General features: G+C 40.1%; 3 protein-coding genes across 3 annotated transcripts in view; 1 reads left to right on the plus strand and 2 right to left on the minus strand.

The window, feature by feature from the left end:
* The window catches only part of LOC6549168 (exostosin-1), a 60,788-nt gene that overhangs the window by 17,446 nt on the left and 19,738 nt on the right, over positions 1-23,604 (plus strand). The window contains exons 2-5 of the mRNA XM_001975582.3: positions 10,682-10,834; positions 20,630-20,704; positions 20,872-20,998; positions 22,561-22,680. Coding sequence (XP_001975618.1) covers positions 10,682-10,834; positions 20,630-20,704; positions 20,872-20,998; positions 22,561-22,680 — 475 coding nt within the window. The remainder of the gene's footprint in view (positions 1-10,681; positions 10,835-20,629; positions 20,705-20,871; positions 20,999-22,560; positions 22,681-23,604) is intronic.
* LOC6549170 lies at positions 654-2,833 on the minus strand. The gene is made up of 3 exons (XM_001975584.3): positions 2,703-2,833; positions 2,523-2,596; positions 654-2,281 (listed from the first exon to the last, which is right to left on the minus strand). Exons 1-3 carry the CDS (start codon positions 2,715-2,717, stop codon positions 943-945), a joined length of 1,428 nt encoding a protein of 475 aa, XP_001975620.3. The 5' UTR covers positions 2,718-2,833; the 3' UTR covers positions 654-942.
* Positions 11,458-12,116, minus strand: LOC26526562. Its single transcript, XM_026979868.1, has 2 exons — positions 11,785-12,116; positions 11,458-11,717 (listed from the first exon to the last, which is right to left on the minus strand). The coding sequence occupies exons 1-2, from the start codon at positions 12,047-12,049 to the stop codon at positions 11,503-11,505; spliced, it is 480 nt and encodes a 159-aa protein (XP_026835669.1). The 5' UTR covers positions 12,050-12,116; the 3' UTR covers positions 11,458-11,502.

Raw genomic sequence — 23,604 nt, forward strand, 5'->3', positions numbered from 1 at the left:
AGTTGCAGTTTGTTGTTGGCGCTGCTTTAGTTGATTAAAAACCGCACTCAAAGTGGAAATGCGCTTTTCTTTGTTCGCCCCTCCATCTGGCTATCTGGCTATCTCGTTCCTTTGCTCTATCCCCGCCTCTGTCGCACAGTGTGTCTTATGGCTTTTGTTCTGGAATTTATAGCAGGTTTAACCCACTTCGCCGCAATGCTCTCGATTTCAGAGCCCAAGGCTGTCGGCCATGTAAACTTTTTAAATTAGTTGTCAAATGCAAGCTGCTAAGCGGAATGCGATAACACACTCACACACACACACAAACATCGTAGGGAAAATCGCTAACTGGCATTAATTAAAAGTCAAAATATTTCCAGAGTTTTATGTCCGTCGCGGCATGCTGCATATTATTGCGTGTCATGAGTGCATTGACTCCGTGCCGCGAATGAAATGCAATCCACTGGGAAATTGTTAGTTTAGCTTGCTTTTACTTTGCGAAAAGCTATAAACTCAAATCTTAGATAAGCCAATTAAACAAAGTTCAAGTGTGGTTAATAGATAAGTCCACACAGAAAAAATTAATCTTAGCACGTACTTATTTCTGTTTTTAAAACTGTTTAAGAAATATTTTTAGATTCACCACTTCATATATTCAAATAACAAATTCAAGGTTTAATTTTAAATAAAGTTTTCCTAGTTTATTTCGTAAACTTGCAACAAATTGTGTTACTTCTAAGCTAGTTTTAAATACACATAACTTGTTACAATTTTGACTTGTACATATTTGTACTGAATAAAATGTTTGGTTTGACATAAATTAAATTAAAGCCAAAAGGGTCACTCATTGTTGAAGGGCAAGTTTCGTACATTTGTCACCGCATGTTGCACAAAAAACTACTGAATTTATTTAAATTCAGCCTTTGGCTCTTTGGTTGCTAAATGGTGACTTTGCCCGCTCCCTCAGGCTTCATCGTAGTTGGGTTTGTCGCCAAACTTGATTGATCCACGTTGCCGGATATTGTCGCGCGTCTGGCGCTTGTATTGGCCCCTTGGCGCCTTGGCCACAGGTTGCTCAAATGCCACCGCACTGGGTCCAATGGGACTGGCCAGCTGGAAGCCGCTGTGGGCCACCTCCGCTGGCCACTTCTCGCCATGCATGGCATCCACGAGGGCGGCCTCCAGCTCCTCCTCCTCCAGCTGCTGTTTGTGCTGATGCTTCTGGTGACGCTGCTGATCCTGGAGGCGAGCCCGCAAACTGCTCATCGCAAAGGTTGGCGGTGTGGTACTGCCGTCCGAGCTGTCCTCGCCCTCGCGGATCAGATAGGCCTCCTTGTTGTAGTGCTTCCGGGGTCTGCGTGTGGTGGTGGCCTCTCGTTCACGGTATTTCTTCAGGAACGAGGCGGGATAGTTGGGTGCCTCCGTTGTGGTGGTGGTGCTAGTTGTGGTACTGGACGGAGTTCGATGTCTGGGCCTCGGAGCATGTTGTGCTGGTGGTGGAGACCTGAAAGTCATTCCCTGACTGGGCACAAAACCACTCTCCATGGAGGCCACTGCTTCGACCGTTTCCACTTCGCCACTGGCTTCACCTGTATGCTCGGTGACCTCGTACCGGTGACCCATTTGCTTGGCCACTTCGTTCTCTGCCTCGTCATCCTCTTCCCTTTCATACTCGTAACTCACCAGCTTCTCGGGCTTTGGCAACATTTCATGATCTCCACTGGATATATCCGTGTGTAAATGGGTCAGGGGTTGTGGTCTTAAAGTCACGAAAGATGATGGTGTCTCACCAGCCTTGTACACGGGTTTCCAACTCTGGTACTCCATAATCTTGCCAGAGATGACCTCGTTGGAGGAACCGCCTCGCGGACGCTTCTTAAAGTATTTTTCCATTATTGCCTCATCGCTGGTCATCGGAGCCTTGCCCTCAGCAATGAGTTCCTGCTCCTTCTCCAACTGTCTCATCCGATGATCTTTATGGATTCCGTGGGAGATGATCACCGAGGACTCGGTGATAGTGGGTTTAGGTATGGGTCTCCTTAGTTTAATCACCTTCTTTGGCGACGGCCGCATCTTGATGATCTTCATCGGCTTGTTAGTTTGTGGATTGCGAATAATGTATCTAACTCGCGTCATCTCTGTCGGCAGTAAATCCATGTTGATTTTTTGGCCATATCCCGCCGTGCTCGGCATGAGATCCGTGAGCATTGACTTCATCGCCCGGGCTCCGTTGAACATTCGACCCAGCACGCCACCCATCACGGAGTTATTCATCTCTTGCCACATAAAACGACGCTGAATTCTGCGGGAAAAGCGAAAGCAAGAGTTGCAAATATCATTCGATTCGAATTATTAGCATTTTATGGCAGTTACTTTACGTGTGAGAAAGTATAAGATGTTAGTTAAGAGACTTTTCAATGAGGTTTTGCACTAACTGATCAAAAGATTCAGTTATTTGTTATGTTTAAATAATAGCTTAAGGAACGATCACTTTTATGTTTTAATTTCCAATTTGGTAATTGTTAATAACGGAAAAAACTAACCTGTGATCCTCTGCCTGCTGTTCGGCTCTGATCAAAATCAGCTCCAGCAAGAAAAACATCCAAATCCAATTGATCTACGAAAGTTGAAGTAAACCAAATCCGACCGGATGCAAATCAGGTGACAGAGACAATTAGCTGATGTGTTATACTTCCTCGGCAATCCATTTCTGGCTTACTTACGCAATGCTTCCTCATGTTGGCCAATACACTTCGATGTTCCCACCGCGCAATTTGAATATTTCAGCTGTTGAATGCAGATTTTCGAATTTAAGAGCTCGTTGTTTCGTGGCTGCTGGCGAATTTCAACTGTCGGCGCCTGCGCGCAAAGCACTTGCTTTTATATATTACGTAGTAGTTGCCACTTGGTTGTTGCAAGTTGCTGGCTGCAAGTTGCAGTTGCTCCAATTATTATTGCAGCTAGTTGGCTTTGAGCTTGGCATTGGCATTTTCATTTTCACTTTCGTGGGGAACAATGGGCTTTTGACTGATAGGCTGGCCGCCTTTCGTTGAGCAATTAGTTCCATTACTTTTCGGTATCTTTAGTGCCTGTGGTTTTGTCTGGCTGCTCGGTTTTCCTTCCTTTATTTTGCCTTGTTTTTCACGTTTATACATACACTACATACAAGTATATTTCTGCACTATCCCCTTGGCTTCTACTCTGCATTTCAGTTCGCTTTTGGTTTCCGTGTGCATTTTCTTGCTGCTTGATTTCGCCCGCATTTTGCAGCTGCCTACCGGGTGGCGTGAAGGCTTTGAATAAGTTTTAAATTTTTCTTAAATTTCATCAAAAGCTTCGATTTGCACCAGGCACCATTGCAACTGTTTCATTATTACTTAATACTTATTAATGAGCGTTTTCAGCTCTGCTTTGATGCCTGCACTGAAATTTATCGACGCCAGGCATTGGCTCCCAATATATTGCATCCTCATGAACGTCCTCATGCGATATATGTATGTATAATCATCATCAATGCGCCATCTGTGGGCCGAAACGTGCCAAACGATTCGGTTCGGTAAATGACTTTGTGGCGTGTGTGCACTTTTTTGCCCATCACCATTATAATGATGGCCATGGTAATGCTGTTGATGATTGTTGAGATATTTTTCTGTTTGATCAAAGTACTTCACTCGAACACATATCTCTGCGCCAGATGGCGCCACTTCAAAGTCAAATGCCTCATTATCAAGAGATGTGTGTCAACTGCAAAAATATTTATGAAATATCTCTTTTGTCGAATTTAAGTGGTCAGAAGAGAATATTTTTAAAGTTATCGTATTTACTTATCTAATTAACACTGTTTAGCAACACGCTTATGGACATTAAGATAAGATCATTCGTAGTATTTTCATTTCAGATTTCAGTTTGTTATTGATAAAAAAAAGACTTTTGTAGATTGTTTTTATTTTGTTTGAATTTGGCAACCATGGCTAAATGTAAAGTAAAATATTTATCCATTCAAATTAATTAAATTGGGTATTTATTTTAAGGCACTGCAGTCCTGCAAATACACACACTTGAAATATATTGGGTGTTTTATTATGTTTTGAAATGAGTAAGTATATTTACTCAGTGATTTAAACGATGGCAATACTTAAATCAACGGCAAATCTTCTCTCATGGCCTGCATATAATTAAACAGCTTAGGACTTGCCTCTAATGAAGACGTCTACAATGTTCAATTAAACAATGTGTTATCTGCGCTCTAACACAGCCCGGTATTATATTACCAGCCTTAAATAAATGTAAGTAAGCCGTTATAAGCCGTATTGGCTTGCCCTTTACGGACTTACGGACTTATCAGGCAGCAGCAATTGCATTTGTGCACTAATTAAACATCTGTTAAATAGGTCGAGGGGGAGACGATAATACGTCTATATTACCGCCCATGCACATCAATTGAATTTGCTTAACTCTTTGGTTGGCGCACAATACGCATACGCAATGTTGTTCAAAACGCGCTCCACGCTTCAGTCAGTCAATAATGTATTTAAAATGCCATTTGTGTAAATGGATTATGTAATCGATGCAACATCAACGTTGTTGCACTACCACTAATGTAATATGTCCCCTGCCTTCGCCCTAAGAACATTGTACATGCTCCACATGCACACGCATATAGACATATTTGTGTTATTGCTGCCTAGCCTGACTTCACTGATAATGCTAGCTTACAGCCGGAATCCTGAACTCCTTGTCGTTGTGGCCGTACTTGCATAAAAGCAAATTGATGCCCTAAGCCAAATATAAACACAATAAAACCAAGCAAGCCACAACAACAATGAACCGACACGCACGCACACACCGAGAAATGCTTTGTATATTTTCATTAAATTGAAATCGAACTCTAATGTTTAGGTGGTTTTATTGTCTTTCGATATTCAATTCAATATTAAATTGCAATTAACAAAATCGAATCTCCTTTCAACAAACGCAACTTATACGACATGCTTCGGACACATTTCTCTCAGTGCAGTCGATTGGCTGAGGGGAATGTGAGCTTGCGAGGGGGAAGCTAGATGGTACTGCCTGTATCCTGTATCAGTTTGGCGAAGCATAAGGCGAGAGCTAACTGCAAATTGTATGAGCTCGAATTTCTCCTCGATGCCACAGATTTTTCCATCTCGCCTCTTCGTCTTGTATCTAAACCGTTGATACCATTCGCATTTCGGGTCCTGGCGTAGCCAGAAGGATAACAAAAGCATTGTTTGGTGCAATAACTTTGACGAGCCCTGGAAACAGGCCGTAGAAACGAGCCCTGATTGATACGGATCGATGCTCGCCTACATTAAGATGTCTAATGTGGGCAATAGTGGCCAAAAGAGGCAGGGGCCATGATTTACAAATGCCGTGAAGGGACTGACGTTGATGCAGCTCCCGGAAGAAGGGAGGAAAAATTAAAGTCGTAGAGTCAATGTAAGCAAATTGCGTTCAACATTTCAAAATTGGAATATCGGAAATTCCAGAAATTCCAGAGAATTGCGACAGAAACATTTACAAATATGCCACTTTAAAATCTATGGAGTATGGAACATCAGCCTCAGGACATTTTTTACATTTTTTGTATTTCTGCAACACATACATACATCAGACAAATTACCAAAAAAATTTAAAAAAAATAAATTTTTAAATTTGAATGCAGATTTTTAGAGAATTGCTCCAGAAACATTTAGAGGTATGCCACTTCAAAATCCGATTAAGATAAGTTGATTTATGGAGTTTAGAACTTCAGCCTTGGGACACTTCTTACTTTTTTAGAATTTCTACATCAAAAAAATTACAAAAAATTAAAAAAAAAAAAAATTTCTAAATTTGAATGCAGATTTTTAGAGAATTGCTCCAGAAACATTTAGAGGTATGCCGCTTTAAAATCCGATTAAGATAAGTTGAGTTATGGAGTTTAGAACTTCAGCCTTGGGACACTTCTTACTTTTTTAGAATTTCTACATCAAAAAAATTAAAAAAAATAAAAAAAAAAAAAAATTTCTAAATTTGAATGCAGATTTTTAGAGAATTGCTCCAGAAACATTTAGAGGTATGCCGCTTTAAAATCCGATTAAGATAAGTTGAGTTATGGAGTTTAGAACTTCAGCCTTGGGACACTTCTTACTTTTTTAGAATTTCTACATCAAAAAAATTACAAAAAATTAAAAAAAAAATTTATTTTTAAATTTGAATGCAGATTTTTAGAGAATTGCTCCAGAAACATTTAGAGGTATGCCGCTTTAAAATCCGATTAAGATAAGTTGAGTTATGGAGTTTAGAACTTCAGCCTTGGGACACTTCTTACTTTTTTAGAATTTCTACATCAAAAAAATTACAAAAAATTAAAAAAAAAATAAATTTCTAAATTTGAATGCAGATTTTTAGAGAATTGCTCCATAAACATTTAGAGGTATGCCACTTCAAAATCCGATTAAGATAACTTGAGTTATGGAGTTTAGAACTTCAGCCTTGGTACATTTTTTAATTTTTTTGGATTTCTACAACATTATACATCAGAAAAATTGAAAAAAATTTAAAAAAAATTAAATTTCTAAATTTGAATGCAGATTTGTAGGCAATTGCTCCAGAAACATTTAGAGGTATGCCGCTCTAAAATCCGATTAAGATAAGTTGAGTTATGGAGTTTAGAACTTCAGCCTTGGGACTCTTCTTACTTTTTTTGAATTTCTACATCATAACATCAAAAAAATTTAAAAAAAATTAAAAAAAAAATAAATTTCTAAATTTGAATGCAGATTTTTAGAGAATTGCGCCAGAAACATTTAGAGGTATGTCACTTTAAAATCCGATTAAGATATGTTGAGTTATGGAGTATGGAACTTCAGCCTTGGGACACTGCTCTGCGTCTATGTCTCTGGAAGCTAGCATGCAGCTCAACATTGTTACATACTTTTCAACGAATCTAGTATGTTATTTTTTCACGAGTAACGGGTATAAATATGCTCTACTTTCACAACTGTTTAAAATATGCTTTCATCTTAAAGTCTTACACGTTTGCCTTAAAAATAAATTGATTTTTATGTCCTGGGTGTTTTCTGTTTTTGTTTTCCTCGTGTAAACCAATTTGTTGATATTGATGCTGCTGCTGCACTTAAAATTATATTTACGTTTATTTCGCCGGAGTAAAATGCATTTACCTGTCGTTCGCCGGTCGAAGCCCCTTGAACCTTTCGCCCACTTTTCGCATAATTCTGGAGTCTCAGCAGTATCCCTGATGTCCTGTTCTTGGTTGCCTGCACTGATTTAAAGCCAGGAGCGTTTCTGGTGTTCCGTTTTTATATTTTATCCGTTCTTTTTGGTTTTGCTCTGAAAGTCTGCTCTCGTTGCAGTTTTGCGACACCATTTTATGCTCGAAACACAAAAGAAAGAAGGAGCCGGAGATATTGCGCATACGACACGTTTCCTTAGCCCACCATCCATGGATTGTGAGCTCATGTGAATGTGACGGGGCCATCACAAAAGCTTTGAAGTTGCATAGATAAGCTTCGGCTGGAGCAAATGCTGCATAACCCCGGGCGATTTGGCCGCGAAGGCGACAACTCGCTGGGGTCCAGAATGGGGAGAAAACATAAACTTATGTCATAAGCCATAGCCCCTTGGCAACGTACAAGGATCTCCCGTTCGCAGGCATTAACCCATGTAAGCCGAAGTGTGGCAGACAATGCCCGCGGCCCACCAGATACTAGATATTCCAGATATATAAGCCCATTCTGTTCGCACACTAAAAGAAAAAGCAGGGCCCGCACACATTTTAAGCTTATTTAATGCGCGCATAAATTATTCAGTAGTGAACGGACGGGGCGAAAAAGCTTCGCGTCCTGGGCATACTCAATTATTTTAGATTATGTTTGGATTAGTGGTCAGGAGCAGGACTCCACTAGGTCCCGGTTCAATGGTCCCTTCGTCTGGTTATTGCACTTTATTGTCATTGGAGCCGCACTGGCGATGACAGCCCTCCAAATGGCTTTTGGTTCCTTGGCCCCAACAGCTTTCCTTTTTCGGTTGTGGCCTGCAGTCCCGGCCCAATCAATATTTAATTGACCCATTTCAGGGCATTCTTTTCCTATGAATGGGTCGTTTTTTCCCCGGTGAAAAACGTTTTATCAATTGCTGCGAATAAAGAGCGGCAGATTAAAGTTAAACCATAAGTCAATATGGTATGTGAATTACACTCTCATTTTATGCATATATTTTGCAGCTGTTGGGTAGTAATTGCCGTTTAAGTCACATGCTAAATTTATGTTCTTTTCAAGGTTTCTTAATTCAGTTTCATTGCTTTCTGCTTAAAGTAATAGTACTTGATTTTAAACCTTAAATTTAACAGAATTCCTGATTGTAGGTGTTCCAATTTTTCAGTAGGATCAAAGTAATGTTCTCAGATGGACCTTTTCCACCTCGTGAAATTCGGATTCAGCAGGCCAGTGAGCCATTTAGAGCATAAATTAGATTAGAACAGACCATAGCCGGTTCTTAATGGGCGCTGAAAGCATTTTTTCAGCCGCTACTGCCAGGCCATGTACTTAATTTATATTAATGTGGCCAACATCTCTCTCTGCCTCTGCGTTTTGTACATCTGCCAGCGTCCTAAATTAATTTACACGACGCACGACAGAAGGCAGTATCTACAGAATCCCTGATGTGGGGCATAAAATCCTCATTCCTTGGCATTTTATTTTACATTTTTTTCGGGACTTCAATTCACTTGCATGGCCATGGCCATTGATTATGGGTTGTTGTTGCTGCTGCAACGGCTGTCATATTCAATCAAATTTGTTATGGAAATAAATTGACAAATAAATTGTTGTATCTATTTATTCGTATCATTAGCGTGTTCCACGGCTGCAAATTGGTTTTCAATTTGATTTCCAAATGAATTGATGGAATTTTAAAAGATTTTCGTATTTTTTTTCTGTAAATAGGCAATTCTTTCTTGAATTATTTTTTGTAACTAACTGTAAGCAATTCAAACTGGTCACTAAATAAGCGATTGATTTTAGTTTGCTCGTATTAAATACAGTTTATAGCGCCGCAGCACAATTATTTACATTTATACAAATGGCATTTGATCAATACGCTTTAAGCAAATAAATCTATTCCAATCCGAGTGACCCAATTTTTTTTTTCCTCACATTTATTGTGGGGCAGCTTGTGGTTTTCCCTGCCCATTGATGATACGCACACACTTTGTTTCATTTCGTTTCTGGAGCCGTAACCTCAGAATTCGCCTGCGGCAGCGACACGCTGATTAAATCAAATAACTTATCAAATAACTTGAAAAACAGGACGAGAGGCTGGCGTTCCTTGCCTTCATCCACAAGGAGCAAGGATACTCCCGGTAGTCGGACAACGGAAATCAGCGCTGCCCAATCTGCTGTGTTGGCCGAGTTTTGGTTTGGTTCGGTTTGGCTTGGTTTAGTTTTTCTGTTTGGCTGGTTGGTTCGGCGGTGCAGATGTGCAGAGGTGGAAGTGGAGCTACCGACGTGGCTCATTGTGTATGAAATTTGCTCAACTGCAAGCCAAGCAGAAGGAAATTGCACATACACACGTACACACAACCGCACAACCTTATCCTGCTCACTGGATTCTATTTGAGTTTTTTTATTCCCCCAGAAGCTTCTCCTTTTCTGCTCGACTGCTGATGCGAAAGCTTCCTTGGAGCACTTAAAAAAAGTGCGATCCCATTACTGAGAAACTATATAATTCCATTCCATTTGTCCTGCACAGATTTCAGGATTTTAAAAAGAAATTGGCTGGCCCTGTTACAAAATCGAAATCAATGGTTTTATATTTAATAAACTTTAAAGTAAAAAAAAAATATATTGTATTGAAGAGTAACTCTTATAACATGCAGTGTGAGAAAACACAAGTTGTGCCCCATTATTTTTCCCAGTGCACAGCTGATGCTGCCATTTTGCTTAGCCATACACTTGAAAACTTTTAGTGTCCGTTGCCGTTGAGTGTGTTTGTGTGGGTGCTCTCCTGTTTCTGTTTGTGTGTGTGCCTGCGCCTTTTATTGTTAGTGTCGCTGTCGCAATGTTCATCTTTTGTTTCAATTGCTGCTCTGCTGACGGCCAGCTCAGATTTCAGTCCGTATCTAAACGGAATCATCCCATCCTGCCCGCCATGCGGTTGGTTTATTGCAATTGATTTTGACGCCGCTGTTTATGCCAACTGAAGAACAATCGGAGCAGTTTAATCCAACTGCCACTGCCACTGCCACTGCCACATTCGCCTTTGTGTTTGTGTAAGCATTTCTCGATTGCGATTGCCATGTAAGGCCACAACTTCAAACGCTCGAATAAAATCGGAGCTTAGGTGAATCGTCTGGGGATCGGGGAATATGGAGGCAATCTCTGTTATTGTCGGCCATAAAGCATGTTTTCAATGGTGAGGCCCCAAGATTTGTAGGCAACTACAGGTATAGGTGAAGGAAAGCAATCTTCTTGTTAAATGCTTTGTATCTGAAAAATATATTGCAGAAACTATTACTTCTCTCAGCGAATTATTTTTGTCTATTTCACTAAATACGCAATATACCACATAGCCTACTTCAAGTTGAATGTATTGTTAGTATAAATATACAGAATTTGTCGAATATGTTTAAATTCCTTTAAAGTTTGCGCACTAATAACATTCTGCCCCTTGATTTTTGCAGATACGTGCACGGCATTGGTTCGGAGACGCGCAACTCGCTCTTCCATTTGCACAACGGACGCGACATGGTCCTGGTCACCACCTGTCGCCACGGGAAGAGTTGGCGGGAGCTGCAGGATAATCGCTGCGACGAGGACAACCGGGAATACGACAGGTGAGTGGAGATGTCGCCTTATTTCCCCAAACCCATAAAGTCGCTAAAGACGACGATTCTCGCAGGCGAAGTGGCCAGAAATTGTTTTTAGCTGTCATTGGGTCCTCAAGTAATTTGTTTAGCCTCCGCCATCGTGCTAATAGCAGCCACGCCCCATCCTTTTGTCCATTAACCGGAGTCTCAGCTCCGTCTTTTATTCATTTCTTATACATTTATATATATACTCGTATATATATATGTATCTTTCGGATGTGCGTGGTGATTAATGTGCTGAAATCCGACTTGACAAGCTCATTTAAATGGCACGACACTTGGGCCAAAGGCATTTGCAATGCCAATGGATTTCGTTTAGTGTCTGTGTCGAAAAATTTAAGGATGAGCACTCGGGGCGGTGACTTTTCAATCATGGTCAGATGATTTGAAATGTTTCCCGGGCCAAACTTGGGTCCTTTACGTTGGCCAAATTAATGGTGCAAATTAAGTTATAGAAAAGGTTGTCAGGAATAAACTCATCACGTGGGGGTAGATTGTTAATGTGGTGCAAGTTTGGTTATAGCAATTGAAAGTTTGACCAAAATTTATAAAACAAATGATTGATAAGCGTATATAGACAAAGCAATAAAAAATGTCGAGACTTGAATTTTATTCACCCAAAAATGTATTGTCGATTAATTTGTTTTAGTTATCTTAAGTTGCACTAAGTACAAAGTTATAATAAGTAGTAAACTATAGGTGGACTGTACTTCTCCGGATCCTTTTTGACTCCTAACACACGGACAGATTAGACTGGCAACGAAACACGTATCCCTATTTTTATTCCCTCTCTGTACTATTTGACATCCAAGTTGAGGGGACCATACGATGACTTTCAGAAAAAGTTTATCTTTGGTAGTACAGAAATTGAATTTGAAAAAGCGTATTGAAACTTATGTAACGAAATATTGGCATACCATTAATGCAAGGAATCGTCAAATCCTTTGGAATGCATACATCCAAATTTTTGGTACGTGCAGGCTTCGTCCTTAAAGGGACACCCTTGGGTTTCTTCGGCACGTGTTCCTTAAAACATTCAAATCCTGTATCTTCAATTATACATTCAACCTTGGGGTCTTTGGAACAGTCTACACACATTGTGTTATTTATTGTTCTTAATTTGTTTGAGGTCAGTAGCTTAAACAAACCGAGAAGTATAATAGCTTGGTACAACACTTTCATATTTCAGCTAATTTTTTTACAAAATCAAAAAAGTAATGACAAATAATCAAAGAAAAGCATGTTTAACTCGACGAATGCTTCGATCTTATTAAAATGTATTTGCTTACATTGCAAGTATATCATTTTATAATTTGTAGCTTAAAGAATTGTTTTACTTTAGAATATTTCTTACACCGCCAATGATTAAACCAAAAAATAAAACCAATCGACTTGTAGGCTTAAATTAAACTTTTTCGGCTTTTATATACCAGCGTTGTGATATGGTGTGGTTGTGTGTAATTGTTAAAAAAAATAGTGAAACCAATATAATGGTGGAGGCATTCAATTATCGTAAGTCTAGGGGATCACTGGTCAATATTCTTAAGCCATAAAGCATACATAGATATTTTTGAACAGGGAAAACAGGTTCAACGAAACCTATTGCAATTTACCTTTAATTTAATGTAATTTTTCAGTTTTTCTGCGGCAGTTTTGGCGTTAAGCCTTCCGTTTTCCCCCTGCTGTGTGTCCTCTTCACGTCTCTTGTAATTTGACATGACTTATGCGACAAATCTGCTTTGGCGTCAAGCGTCAGCGATTTATGCTCCCCGCTTTCTCCGACCTCAACTCCCAACTGCCAACTCCCAGCACTGTTCTACATAATCAAGCAAATTGCTTTTCCACTCACATCATTTTTTATCATGGGGCCCTCGCTGTCTGGAAACTTCGTTAATGCACCTGTCAGATATATCTTTCGATCTCTTCCTTGCTTTTTCTCCAGCGCTCTACATGTGTTGGCTCCAACAATATATGTGCAAGAATGTATATATATATATTTCTAGAAAATTGCATAATACCCTTGAATAGCATCAGCGATTTTTTTTTTGCGCAAAATCTCTAAGAGTTCGTGAATGCGCCTGGACGCCTAACTTCTTTTGGGTGAGTTGAGCTTCTGTATTTTTGATGAGTTTTCCCTGGCATTAATATGCAAAATGCGCATTGTTGTTGTTGCCTCCATTGGTATACATAGTGATGAAGGTAATAAAGAGGGGGAATCTCCAGCAAATGTAAGGCCAAAAGCCGAAATCCATTCAATTCCACAATGACTTGGTAAAGTTTTCTCATTTATCTGTTGGTCAACGGAGCATCAAATCATGGCTATTCGGAAATAGAGGAATTTTTCAATGAATTTTATACATATTTACCAGGCTTGAATATGTTTTGAATTTATTAAGCTGCAGTGGCTTCAAACAAAAAAAGCAAATGTTTACAAAAAATAATATATATTTATACTATTTTAATGCTTTAATTTGCTTTTATGAATTTATACATAATATTAAGAATACATAACTTAGGCAATTCAAAGGCCATTATAGTTAATTGCTGCAACTCCCAAATTTAGCACATATAAAAATATACATATACAAGTATATGTTAAATATACAGCCGTATTCTGCAACACAAAATCCATTAAAAAGTTTGCTTATTACTTCAACTTTACCACAGCCTGTGACTTCGAAATAAACTTTTTCAACTGCATTCAAAAACCTTGAGCTGCTTTTAATGAAATTTTTTTCTCGCTGACGTTTTGCGGTCTTTTTGGCCTTTTTGGGCTTCCTTTGTTGCTGTTGTAATGAGCCTAAGGCGTCAATGGCTTTTTCCGTCGATGACGATGTCATGCACCATATGCATTACAGTCGCGGAAAACGAAGGACTTGGCTTGATGGGCTGTTTGGCCGCCGCAGATCAGGATAATGGTGATGATGATGGGTAGAGTCAGGCCACATGACATTAAATCTATTTTTTCACTTCGTTGCTTCTGACACGAGGTCAACGATTTTATCCAGTTTTTCGAACTTTTTCGGCTCTGCGGTTGGCACAACTTGGGATACTTTTTATGCGTTTATAATGACAAAATAAGCTATGTCCATTCATATATAATGCATATATTTACACGCTATTCTTGTAATTTATCTTAAATTTCTTGTTAAATTACTAATAAGTAATGTCAATAGTAACATTTTTAAAATGTTTATTGTTTCTATTATTGGATATTCTCTCAGTGTGCGGACATGCGGTTTTGCCTGTTTGTCAGACTTTTGCCTATTTTTGAAGTCAGCTGAAAGTAGCAACTGTGGCAAATAATGAGACGCCATGTAAATGTCCTTGGAAGTAAAACTTGTTCCTTATTTTCTTTTTGGTGTTTTGGTGCCTCTTGTTTTTTTTTTTTTTTGTTTTTTTCGTTGCCGCTAACAGCAGACGCGACGAAATTACGTATACGCCACGTTGCTGCCTGGCCACGCCAACTGTTGCAGCCCCACGTAGCCACCCTAGTGCCTCAAGGTTGTCCCGAGGCAACTTTCAGCTTTTTGTGGCCCTTTAATTTGAGCTTAACAATTTATAAAGTTCTTTTGGCTTTCAATTTTTCAATACGCAGTTTATTTGCCAGTATGTTGATGTGCGTATGTGGTTGCTTATGAGTTGGTATGCAACTTTACAAGGCAGCTCTTCGGGAGTTCAAGGTCTCTGGGGAAACTCAGTGTGGCGTTTCCAAACATTTACATTTACATATGATAGTGACAGGTGATTGGAAAATAAATGTAAATTATATTTATGAGTTTACTGGCAATAGCAAAACATATTTGGAAGCTAGTTGCAAAAGTAAGTTTTTAAAAGTGTGTGAAATGTCTAGTTACATCTATGAAATATGTGGGGGATATTCTTTTACATCTTAGGTTAATATTTTACTGCATCTTAAAGCTCTATTACAATATAAAATAGCGAATCCTAAAACCCTCTTTCTTTAACTTCCTGCTTCTTTTATATGTTAAATATCTACATGTTATATATCAGATTAACGTTACTTTTATCCGTTTTAAGTAAGGAGTCTTCAGCGCATCCTCTTTGACCCCATTAAACTTAATTTGAAATGCTGCAACTCGTCGAACATGCAAACTAATTTAAACATATGAAAACGAGGAATCGCAACTCATTAAAGGACCCCAATGCCTGCTTGCCCCCACTTCATCTCCCTTTGGATCCGGCTTTATGCATTTTTCATAATGTAATTTCCCAAGTAATAAATTTTCATGCCAGCATCATCATTATCAACAACATGCAGGACGAAAGGAGGGCGAGTGAAAACTTCAGTTCGGTGCAAGGTGCACCTGCCATTGCACCTGTTCGAGGAGCTCTTCCTTTCCTCTTCCCACTCGCTCCCTCCACCCGGTTGCCACTTTCCACGTTAATCTCAGATTTCCACATAAATCACTTTAAAAAGGCGACACACTTGCAAAAGCAGGAGGAGCAGAAGACGCCGGCTCCTTGGCCAAGGAAGAGCCAGTAGCCAGCGAAGGCTGCTCAGTTCTGCAATGGCAATTTCTTTGAGTACTTTCTTCTATTTCCCCTTTGCTATTATATATATGTATGGGTATGTAGGTGTGTGTGTGTGTGTGAGTTGCCCCAAAAAACGTGCCAAGTAATTGCCGGCCATTGCTGTAATGTCCTGGGCATAAGGACCTCCCATGAGCTCTGAAAATAATAACCAGACTCTGCTAGAAGGTACTTTTAATTTCGGCAACGATATGCCAACGATTTAATTAAATATCCAATAAACTTTCTTTTCATTCTTAAATCATTTTAGGCTACTTGATTAAATTTGAAAAGCTGAAAAATAACTCAAAATATGTTATTTATTTAGTTATTAAACCAAGTGCTAGGCGACATGTTACTGTATCTCTGTACGCTCGTTTAGTTTTATTTTACCTTTACTTATGGTTACCGCCCGTTTCTAGTGTCTTTCAGTTTTTGTAATAATCGTAAATGCATTTGTTTTTTATGCATTTTGCCGAACACACCCCCAATGCAGAAGAAAGAAAGCATTTTCCTCTTGCCTCGCAACTCCCGCACGCATTTTGTGTGAGCTGCATTCGCAATTGCACGGCGTCTTCATGCGGTTATGCTTCTGCTGCTTTCATTATGAGCCATTATCACAAGCTGGCGACAAGCGACTACCCCGATGGTCACACACAAAGCCAGCGAAATGGCCAGGAGAATGGCCAAGGGATGGGGGCCGGCTTGGATGGCAAGCAGCTTGGCCAAAAGGATGGGGGCTAAAACAGAGACTTCGGCGGTCTCTCGACAACGCTTGATGCGAGCTTTGCACTTGTAACTAATGCGCCATGTTTAATGTTTCGCTGCCTTCTCCACTTTCTTTTATGCTCGTGCAGAGCAAGAAAATATTATGTGAAATAAATTCAAATAATTTAAACCTAACACTCAGAGTTGTATATATTATTCGTAGAAACTACGTTTTAATATACTCATGTAAGCAAAACAATTAGCTACATAATAGCTACATAAAAAATTTAACCACCCACAATTAAGCAAAATATTAGTTTTGTACCCTCATTTTATTATTAGTATTATTAATAAAAGAAAATGAATTCCATTTTTTCTCTGTACTCATTTGCTTGCTGCTGCTGCTCTGCTCCTTCTTATCAACTTTTTGCCATGGCTTCTACTGCTTTTTGGCCAAACAATGGCAACTTTTGCAGCTGCGTTTTTACCCACTTTTTTCCCTATTTTGATGCGTATGACTGGATGTCTTTTTTCTTCTGCCTTTTTTTGTTCGATTTTCTGTTCTTTGCTCGCTGTCCGTTTCGTGAGGACTTTCCCCGCATTCGAAATGATTTCCAAATTGTCTTTATTCTAAATGCTGTTTTTGAAAAATTTAATGTTCATTAAAATTCATCGTAGACTCTCCTACGTCTTTCGCGAAAACTTTTTGCCAACTTGGTACTTGGTCTTGACATTTTGCCCACTTTTTTTTGCTCAATTATAGTTGTATATTTTTACCCCGCAGCTCTGCTCGGCTTTTTATGATGGGGTTTTTTGTTTTTTTGCTGTTTTTAGGATATTTTTAATTAATTTTGCATTCTGCTGCAGCTGACAGGCAGTTTCGTATAGTTTACATTTGGCAATTAACTAAATGTTGCGCATACGCCACCGAAGCCAAGTTAGAAGAGCTCTTGGCAAAAAGCAGAAATGACAAGGCACAATCTGAAATACAAAAGAGCGATACATAAGTGCTTGCCGAGAGGAAAAAAACTCACCCAAAAGAACTCGAGAACCGATATGCGGAAAACTACAAAAGGTGAATTACGCTGCAGGAGTAGGGCGAAGCAAAAAGTAGATGCTCCACCTGTCAAAGGCAAAGCCCCAATGATGAGACTAAATGGGAAATCACAACCTCATTCCCCACCGCCGCCAGTCAGTCAGTTTGTCAGTCACTCAATCAGCCCTAGAACCAGAATTCCCCGAACAACAAACAGCAGCGGGAAAAAGAAACGTATCCACAAAGCCCAGGAAAATGAAACCAACGGCAGCAGGAGGGCAACCTTTGACAGCTGGAAACCACTTAAATTATATGCCTGCTGCGAGCTTAGTGGGTTACCGCCTCCACCCAGTTGCTTATGTTAATTTTCTGCTGGCCTAGGCTCAAGCAATTGACATGAACTGAAGTGACTTATTTTGTGGCTTTCCACCTTCAGTGGTCCCAAACTCCACCTGAATCTCCGGTGGCAAATGCTGGCAACAGGTGGGACATTGGGGCAATTTAACTCTGACTAAGTAATTGCAGAATATGTGCTGAAATTCTTATTGAACAAAGTTTGCCGTTGCTGTGAAAGAAACGCAATATAAAAGAAACTCATAATTTTATTGATTTCCCAGAGTGGTTCATTAAATTGCCTTTTCATTTGAAATTTTTGAGTGACAAACTTTGCAACCTATAAAATCTATATTAAAAACAAAGTGCTTTATTAAATAAGAATTTATTGTGGCTAACGCTTTTAATTGCTGCATTAAAAACATCGACCGTTAAAGTAAAAGAAAATGTACAGAAATAAACATATGTATATTGCAAACTTTTAATAAGGAATTGTTCATTTCAAGGAGCTCCATTTGCACCGCCATTGTAACTTCCACTAAAACTGAAAGTTGGCAGCAATACTAATTGTTGCTGCACATTTAGCCTTTAAGTGACATCAAAGAAAGTTTTTAAAGGCACGGAAAAAGGCAATAAAATCTGCAACTTGTTGCCTAAGTTATAAAATACGCAAGTTATAAACTGTTGCAATGAAAGTTAAAAAAATAAATAACTCTTTGAATATAGCACGCAACTTGAAGCAAGTTGACGAACTTTTGCAAATTTTTTCCCTGTCTAATAAATGGTAAAGGGAACTCGTGATAAAGAGCTGTTAGGCAGCCATGAAAATAAAAATGAAGAATAATCGAGAGCTATAATAATAACTGCCTCATTTTGTGCATTAATTCTTGGCCATCTGTATTGTGCCTAATGAAGTAGCGTGTTTTTGCTTTTCCAGCTTAACTAGGCACACTGCCATTGGCATAAACATCTCTGTTTTAGAAACAGAACAGAACCAGCAACAACTTATAACAACAAACGCGTGTAAATAGTAAAAGTTTTGCTCACATGCTGTTGGGGTGCATCCACAACCGGGCCAAAACAACCCAACCGAACTTAGCTGAACCGAACCGAACCAAACAGAAACGAACTGTTCGCCCAACTTGGCTGAAAGCTAAAAATCATTTAATTAAAGTTGGCTGAGAAGAGTTGAAGGGATCGCAGGACGAACTGAGCTGATGTCTAAACAAGTGCAACAAATACAACATTGCATGTTGGCGGCTCTTAATTGCTTAAGCAAGTAGCTAACAAGCGAAGAGCAAATGTCGAAAAGCGGCTTTCCACACTCCATACAACACACATTTATACATATTAGTGAGTATATATAGATATAAACTAGTGCAGTGACCTGCATGAGGAGCTGCAAATGTTCCGACATATGTAGTCGAATGTATAACCAAGTCTTGTATGCATAATGTTCTCTAATTAGTTAGGCCAAAAACCACGCCCCCTCACAAAGGCGGCAGAATAAGAATGCGCTTGCATAAAATTAATGCAATAAAAATGCTTCCTGTTTTTTGTTCCCTCCTACAGACCAGGCAAATTCAAGCACATAATGGGTAATTTGAAACAACTTAAGGAATAGGAGAGTAACTTTAACACACGCAATTTTAGAGTATTTTCAGCTTGAAATGACTGTACATATGTGGCTATTAAAAGCTTTAAATCTAATTTATACTTTGCATTATTCTAGCTTAAACAATGAGTTATTTAATTTCTTCAAACTGCTTGAGGGTGCATTGCGCAATATTATGAACTTTACCATCAGAGTTCACCCAACCTCTTTGGTGGCCTGCCTATGCATTTGGCAGTGTAATTTTTCAACTCTCGCCAAAATGTCAGAAGCAAGCCAACATGCAATTTATGTTGTTTGCTCAAGATTATTCATAGCAAAGACTGGGACTTTGCAGGCTCTCTCTCTCTTTCTCTTTCTAATGCTCTATACCCAGCTCCCTCTAGCTGTGGGTGCGTTGTCAATGTCCAAAAAGCTGCGCATGCAGTTTCCTAATAAATTTTTTTGCTGATTCAGCTTTTAAAACGCGAATGTACCGAGCTCAAATTGCTGACCATTTAGGGGAGTCACATGATGAGGGGTCGGGATTTCCGGGAGGGGCTGGATGGCAAGAAAGGATGATAGGGATGGTTGTGCACGTTGACTGGAGGGCAGAACATGACCAACTACATGTAATTTTACGCGCAACTTAACTTGTAAACTGCCAGCACACCGTTCCCTCTGTCCAACTGCAAGAGCACCTAATTCCCGCCCAACTAAGCCACCGACCCCAGCGGACAATATACATCCTACACCTACACACACACACCTGATTCAATGTTTGGCGTACATGGCGTATACGTATTATGGCTGTTTGATGCATTTCGTGGCTTTGATTTTGGAATTAAAGATTGTAATGGCCCCACAAACGCGCACTGTGGTCTTCGCCTAAAGCGAACTTCTTTCACATTACAATTTTCAGCACATTGCGTAGTCGGATAACGTGGCGTATGAGTAATGTGAGCAAATGTTAAGAATACGCCCTGTTGAACCCGAAGCTGGAATGACAGAAGTTTCGTTGAATATCAAAGAGCAGAGCAAAACGAGTTGAATAGAAGCGTTTCAAATGCTAAGCAGCAGGAATAAGACGCGGCGTAGAGGAAAGTAACTTATAAAAATTAAGAGAAATGGAGTCTGAAGGAAAGTAAGTCCCCTAACCGGAAAGATAATTACTTAAATGTGAGCTAAACGAACCTGAGTCGTGCAAAATTAAAGCTGAGGAATCTGTCTGCTACCGAATTCAGGAACTAAACACTTTATTGCATTTTAGGGAAGTTTTTACTCTTTAACTCTTTCACACCCATTTGCAAATTTGATTTCCTTGATAACCGAATTCGTTAACACACCATATCTGTCCACACCATCCATTATCATATCGTAATGCCCTTAAGTTCCCAATGGGATGACTGCATCTCCTTGGGGTCACATTTTCGTCGCCGGGCACCTTTGTTCAATTAATTGCTCCAGAATCCCATTAAGCAATGCCATGGCTCACACTAATTTACATGTTCTGCCCGCTCTTTCTCACTCATTCCCTCTCCCTTTTCCTCCTCCATTGCAGATACGACTACGAGACCTTACTGCAAAATTCCACTTTCTGCTTGGTGCCGCGCGGACGTCGTTTGGGTTCCTTTAGGTAAGCACAAACAAAAACGCCTCAAAAAACAGAGGGAAAAACCAAAAAAGAAAGAAATAAAAACGTAATAAAAAATGGGTGAAAAGCATAAAAAACAATTTTCATTTTACATTTCACAATGCCATTTTTTCATATTTTTTCGTACGTTCGTGCCCCTTTTTTTGCAGATTCCTTGAAGCCTTGCAGGCTGGTTGCATTCCCGTACTATTGTCCAATGCCTGGGTGTTGCCGTTTGAATCGAAAATCGATTGGAAGCAGGCCGCCATTTGGGCCGATGAGCGCCTCCTGCTGCAGGTAAGCCGGTTCATATATATTTATTGATATCTCTGGATGGGTGTATATGGCCGCATATATGTATATATATGAAATATTGATAGGTAGTTCGTGTGCCACTTTTTGGAGTCGTTTGGTCAAAGCGATTTCATTTCGGCCCTGTCTAAAAAGAGTAAAGTTTTCATTGTTTATGTGCGCCGCTTGTTTGGCTGGCTGGTAGGTGTAGCACCCCTTGGAAAACGGCCCAGAGAGCTGTCACTTTACGGCGTCACAAATATTTGTTGCACTTTTTATTGGCCTCTTTAAATGTCTGGCCATTTGCCGTTGATGAATATTGTGTAACGAGGTAGCAAGATTTGTGCACCTGTTCGCCGGGACTCCGAAATCCTGAAATGTCTTTGTCCTGAAAGCTACATGATAAAAAATAAACTTTGAAAATAAATTTTGTAGTTAACGTATGCCATGTTTTGAAGCTCAAATGTGAAATCTTATAACTACGTATCGCTGTTGACAAAACTAATAAGAGAACCCCGGTGATAATGCCTTGTAAAATGAATCGAAAGACACCAAGACCAGGAATCCGCCTCAAGTCTTAACGGCTCAGCTTTGGCTGCTCCATTAGAAGGAGCGCTTAGTCCACTGGTAGCCTCTGTTTGCGGCAAAGATTTCCCAATCAGAGCCAGGTGAGTGGTTCGCAGCTCTTTGTCCCAGTGTCCGCACCTTTTCATGTAACGCCGCACTGAAAGCCCTTGGACACTCCTTCCCTGTGCGCGTGTCCTGCTTCATTTGTTTGCCTGCCAGTGTCCTTTTCTTCATGCTCTTGCGCCTTCAACTGCTGCTGTTGCACACAGAGAAAAGAGCACCGACATTTTTGTGACAAAATTAGTTCCTTAAGTCTACATGGACTACGAAAAATAAAAAGCTAAATCTTTGCACCCGCTGACTATATAAAACATAGATTTTCACTGATTCGAAGGAATCAAGTAATTTTGTCTAGCATACTTTGCAGAAACTTCGACGTGATATTTGTTCTCTGTGAACTTTCTTTCCACTGCTGTCGCACTTCATTCGCGACAAAGTCTTGGCGCAATGTTTGCCAATTGGCCTGCCCATTGGGATTTCACCGCCCACCTCCAACTCCACCTCTGCCCAGCTGCTTTTCCAGCTCCTGCTGCTCCTTCTTTTTCCCCTTGCACTTCCCCGTCCATTGGCATGTTTGCCTTTGTAGTTTATTGGCAGGAAATGCAATTAATTAAGTTAACTTGAGCAGGAAACTTGAGCACGGACTCGCAACACGACTCGACTCGACTCAACTCGACTCTAACCCACTGGCTAGGCAAACTCTTTATGGCGTTGGAATTTAGTGGGGCAGCCAACACTCCTGCCCTGCAATTATGATGAATGGCACCTGTGGGTGGCCGTAACCCTTTAGCCAATTAAGCTGTGCATTCTAAATTAATGCATTGTTGCTCCGGTGCCGGGATGAGCTGCATCTATTAGGCTGGGATTACGCCTGCCCTGGGTATACCAACCGCTAATCCCCGCTCCTCTCTTCTCTTTTCCCATTTCTCCCGCATATATAGGTGCCCGACATCGTGCGCTCCATACCGGCGGAACGCATCTTCGCCCTCCGCCAGCAGACGCAGGTCCTGTGGGAACGCTACTTCGGTTCCATTGAGAAAATCGTCTTTACAACATTCGAGGTGAGTGCTAAGTTTCTCCCGGGTAACATTTGCATGTGTACACGCCGCCTATTTGCGGCTGATAACTTGGCTAGCAGGATGATGATGGAACTTTGACGGGCTGCGAGGGTGAGGTGAACTGTGGCTCGGAGGTTTTCAAATAGCAACTCGAACTTAGTTGGCAAGTTGTTGCGGCTTTTGTTGGTTCGCTCAATCGACAAGGAACAAGTAACGAGTATGTTCTTTGCTCTACTTAGCGACTCTGAGGTGGGGTTTTGGGCATCGTATACCCGGCAACTTGCAACTTGGTCGATGGAACTATGCAACAACTTGGTCTCGTGTTTCGGACTTCGGTACACTGCGTGCTGTAATTAAGCGGACCGAACTTGGCTTTTATTTGTATTTACGATGTGTGAATATAACTTTCAAAAATACATTCCTTTGTGTCGTATTGGGGCAAGCAGTTTGAAAATAACGGTGGCTATTTTGGCCCTAAGAATAGATAGATAGATAGATAGATAGATAGATAGATAGATAGATAGATAGATAGATAGATAGATAGATAGATAGATAGATAGATAGATAGATAGATAGATAGATAGATAGATAGAATAGATATTTCTGACCTTCTTTTTACTTATAAGATCCTCTACTTTACCAAAGATCCAGTTTTTCAAAAATATTGCTCTTTAAAATAGTGAAGTCGATACGTTCTTGAAATATCGATGGCTGATTCGCATTTGAAAACTACTATCCAGGCCGCCGAAGTGTATCCGCCAGATACATTTGAACCCTAAGAAGCAAAACTTTTCCGTAGCCATTGAATTTGAGTCTGGAATACATTTGCCCCAAAACGCCGACCGAATGCCTAAAGTTCGGTGTGGCAAAATGAGTGGGGTGGCAGTGGGTGGGTGCGTATAAATAAAACACACGCATTCCCCACAT

This window comes from Drosophila erecta, unplaced genomic scaffold (assembly GCF_003286155.1).
Source record: "Drosophila erecta strain 14021-0224.00,06,07 unplaced genomic scaffold, DereRS2 tig00000092-arrow-pilon, whole genome shotgun sequence".
NCBI classification, from domain to species: domain Eukaryota; kingdom Metazoa; phylum Arthropoda; class Insecta; order Diptera; family Drosophilidae; genus Drosophila; species Drosophila erecta.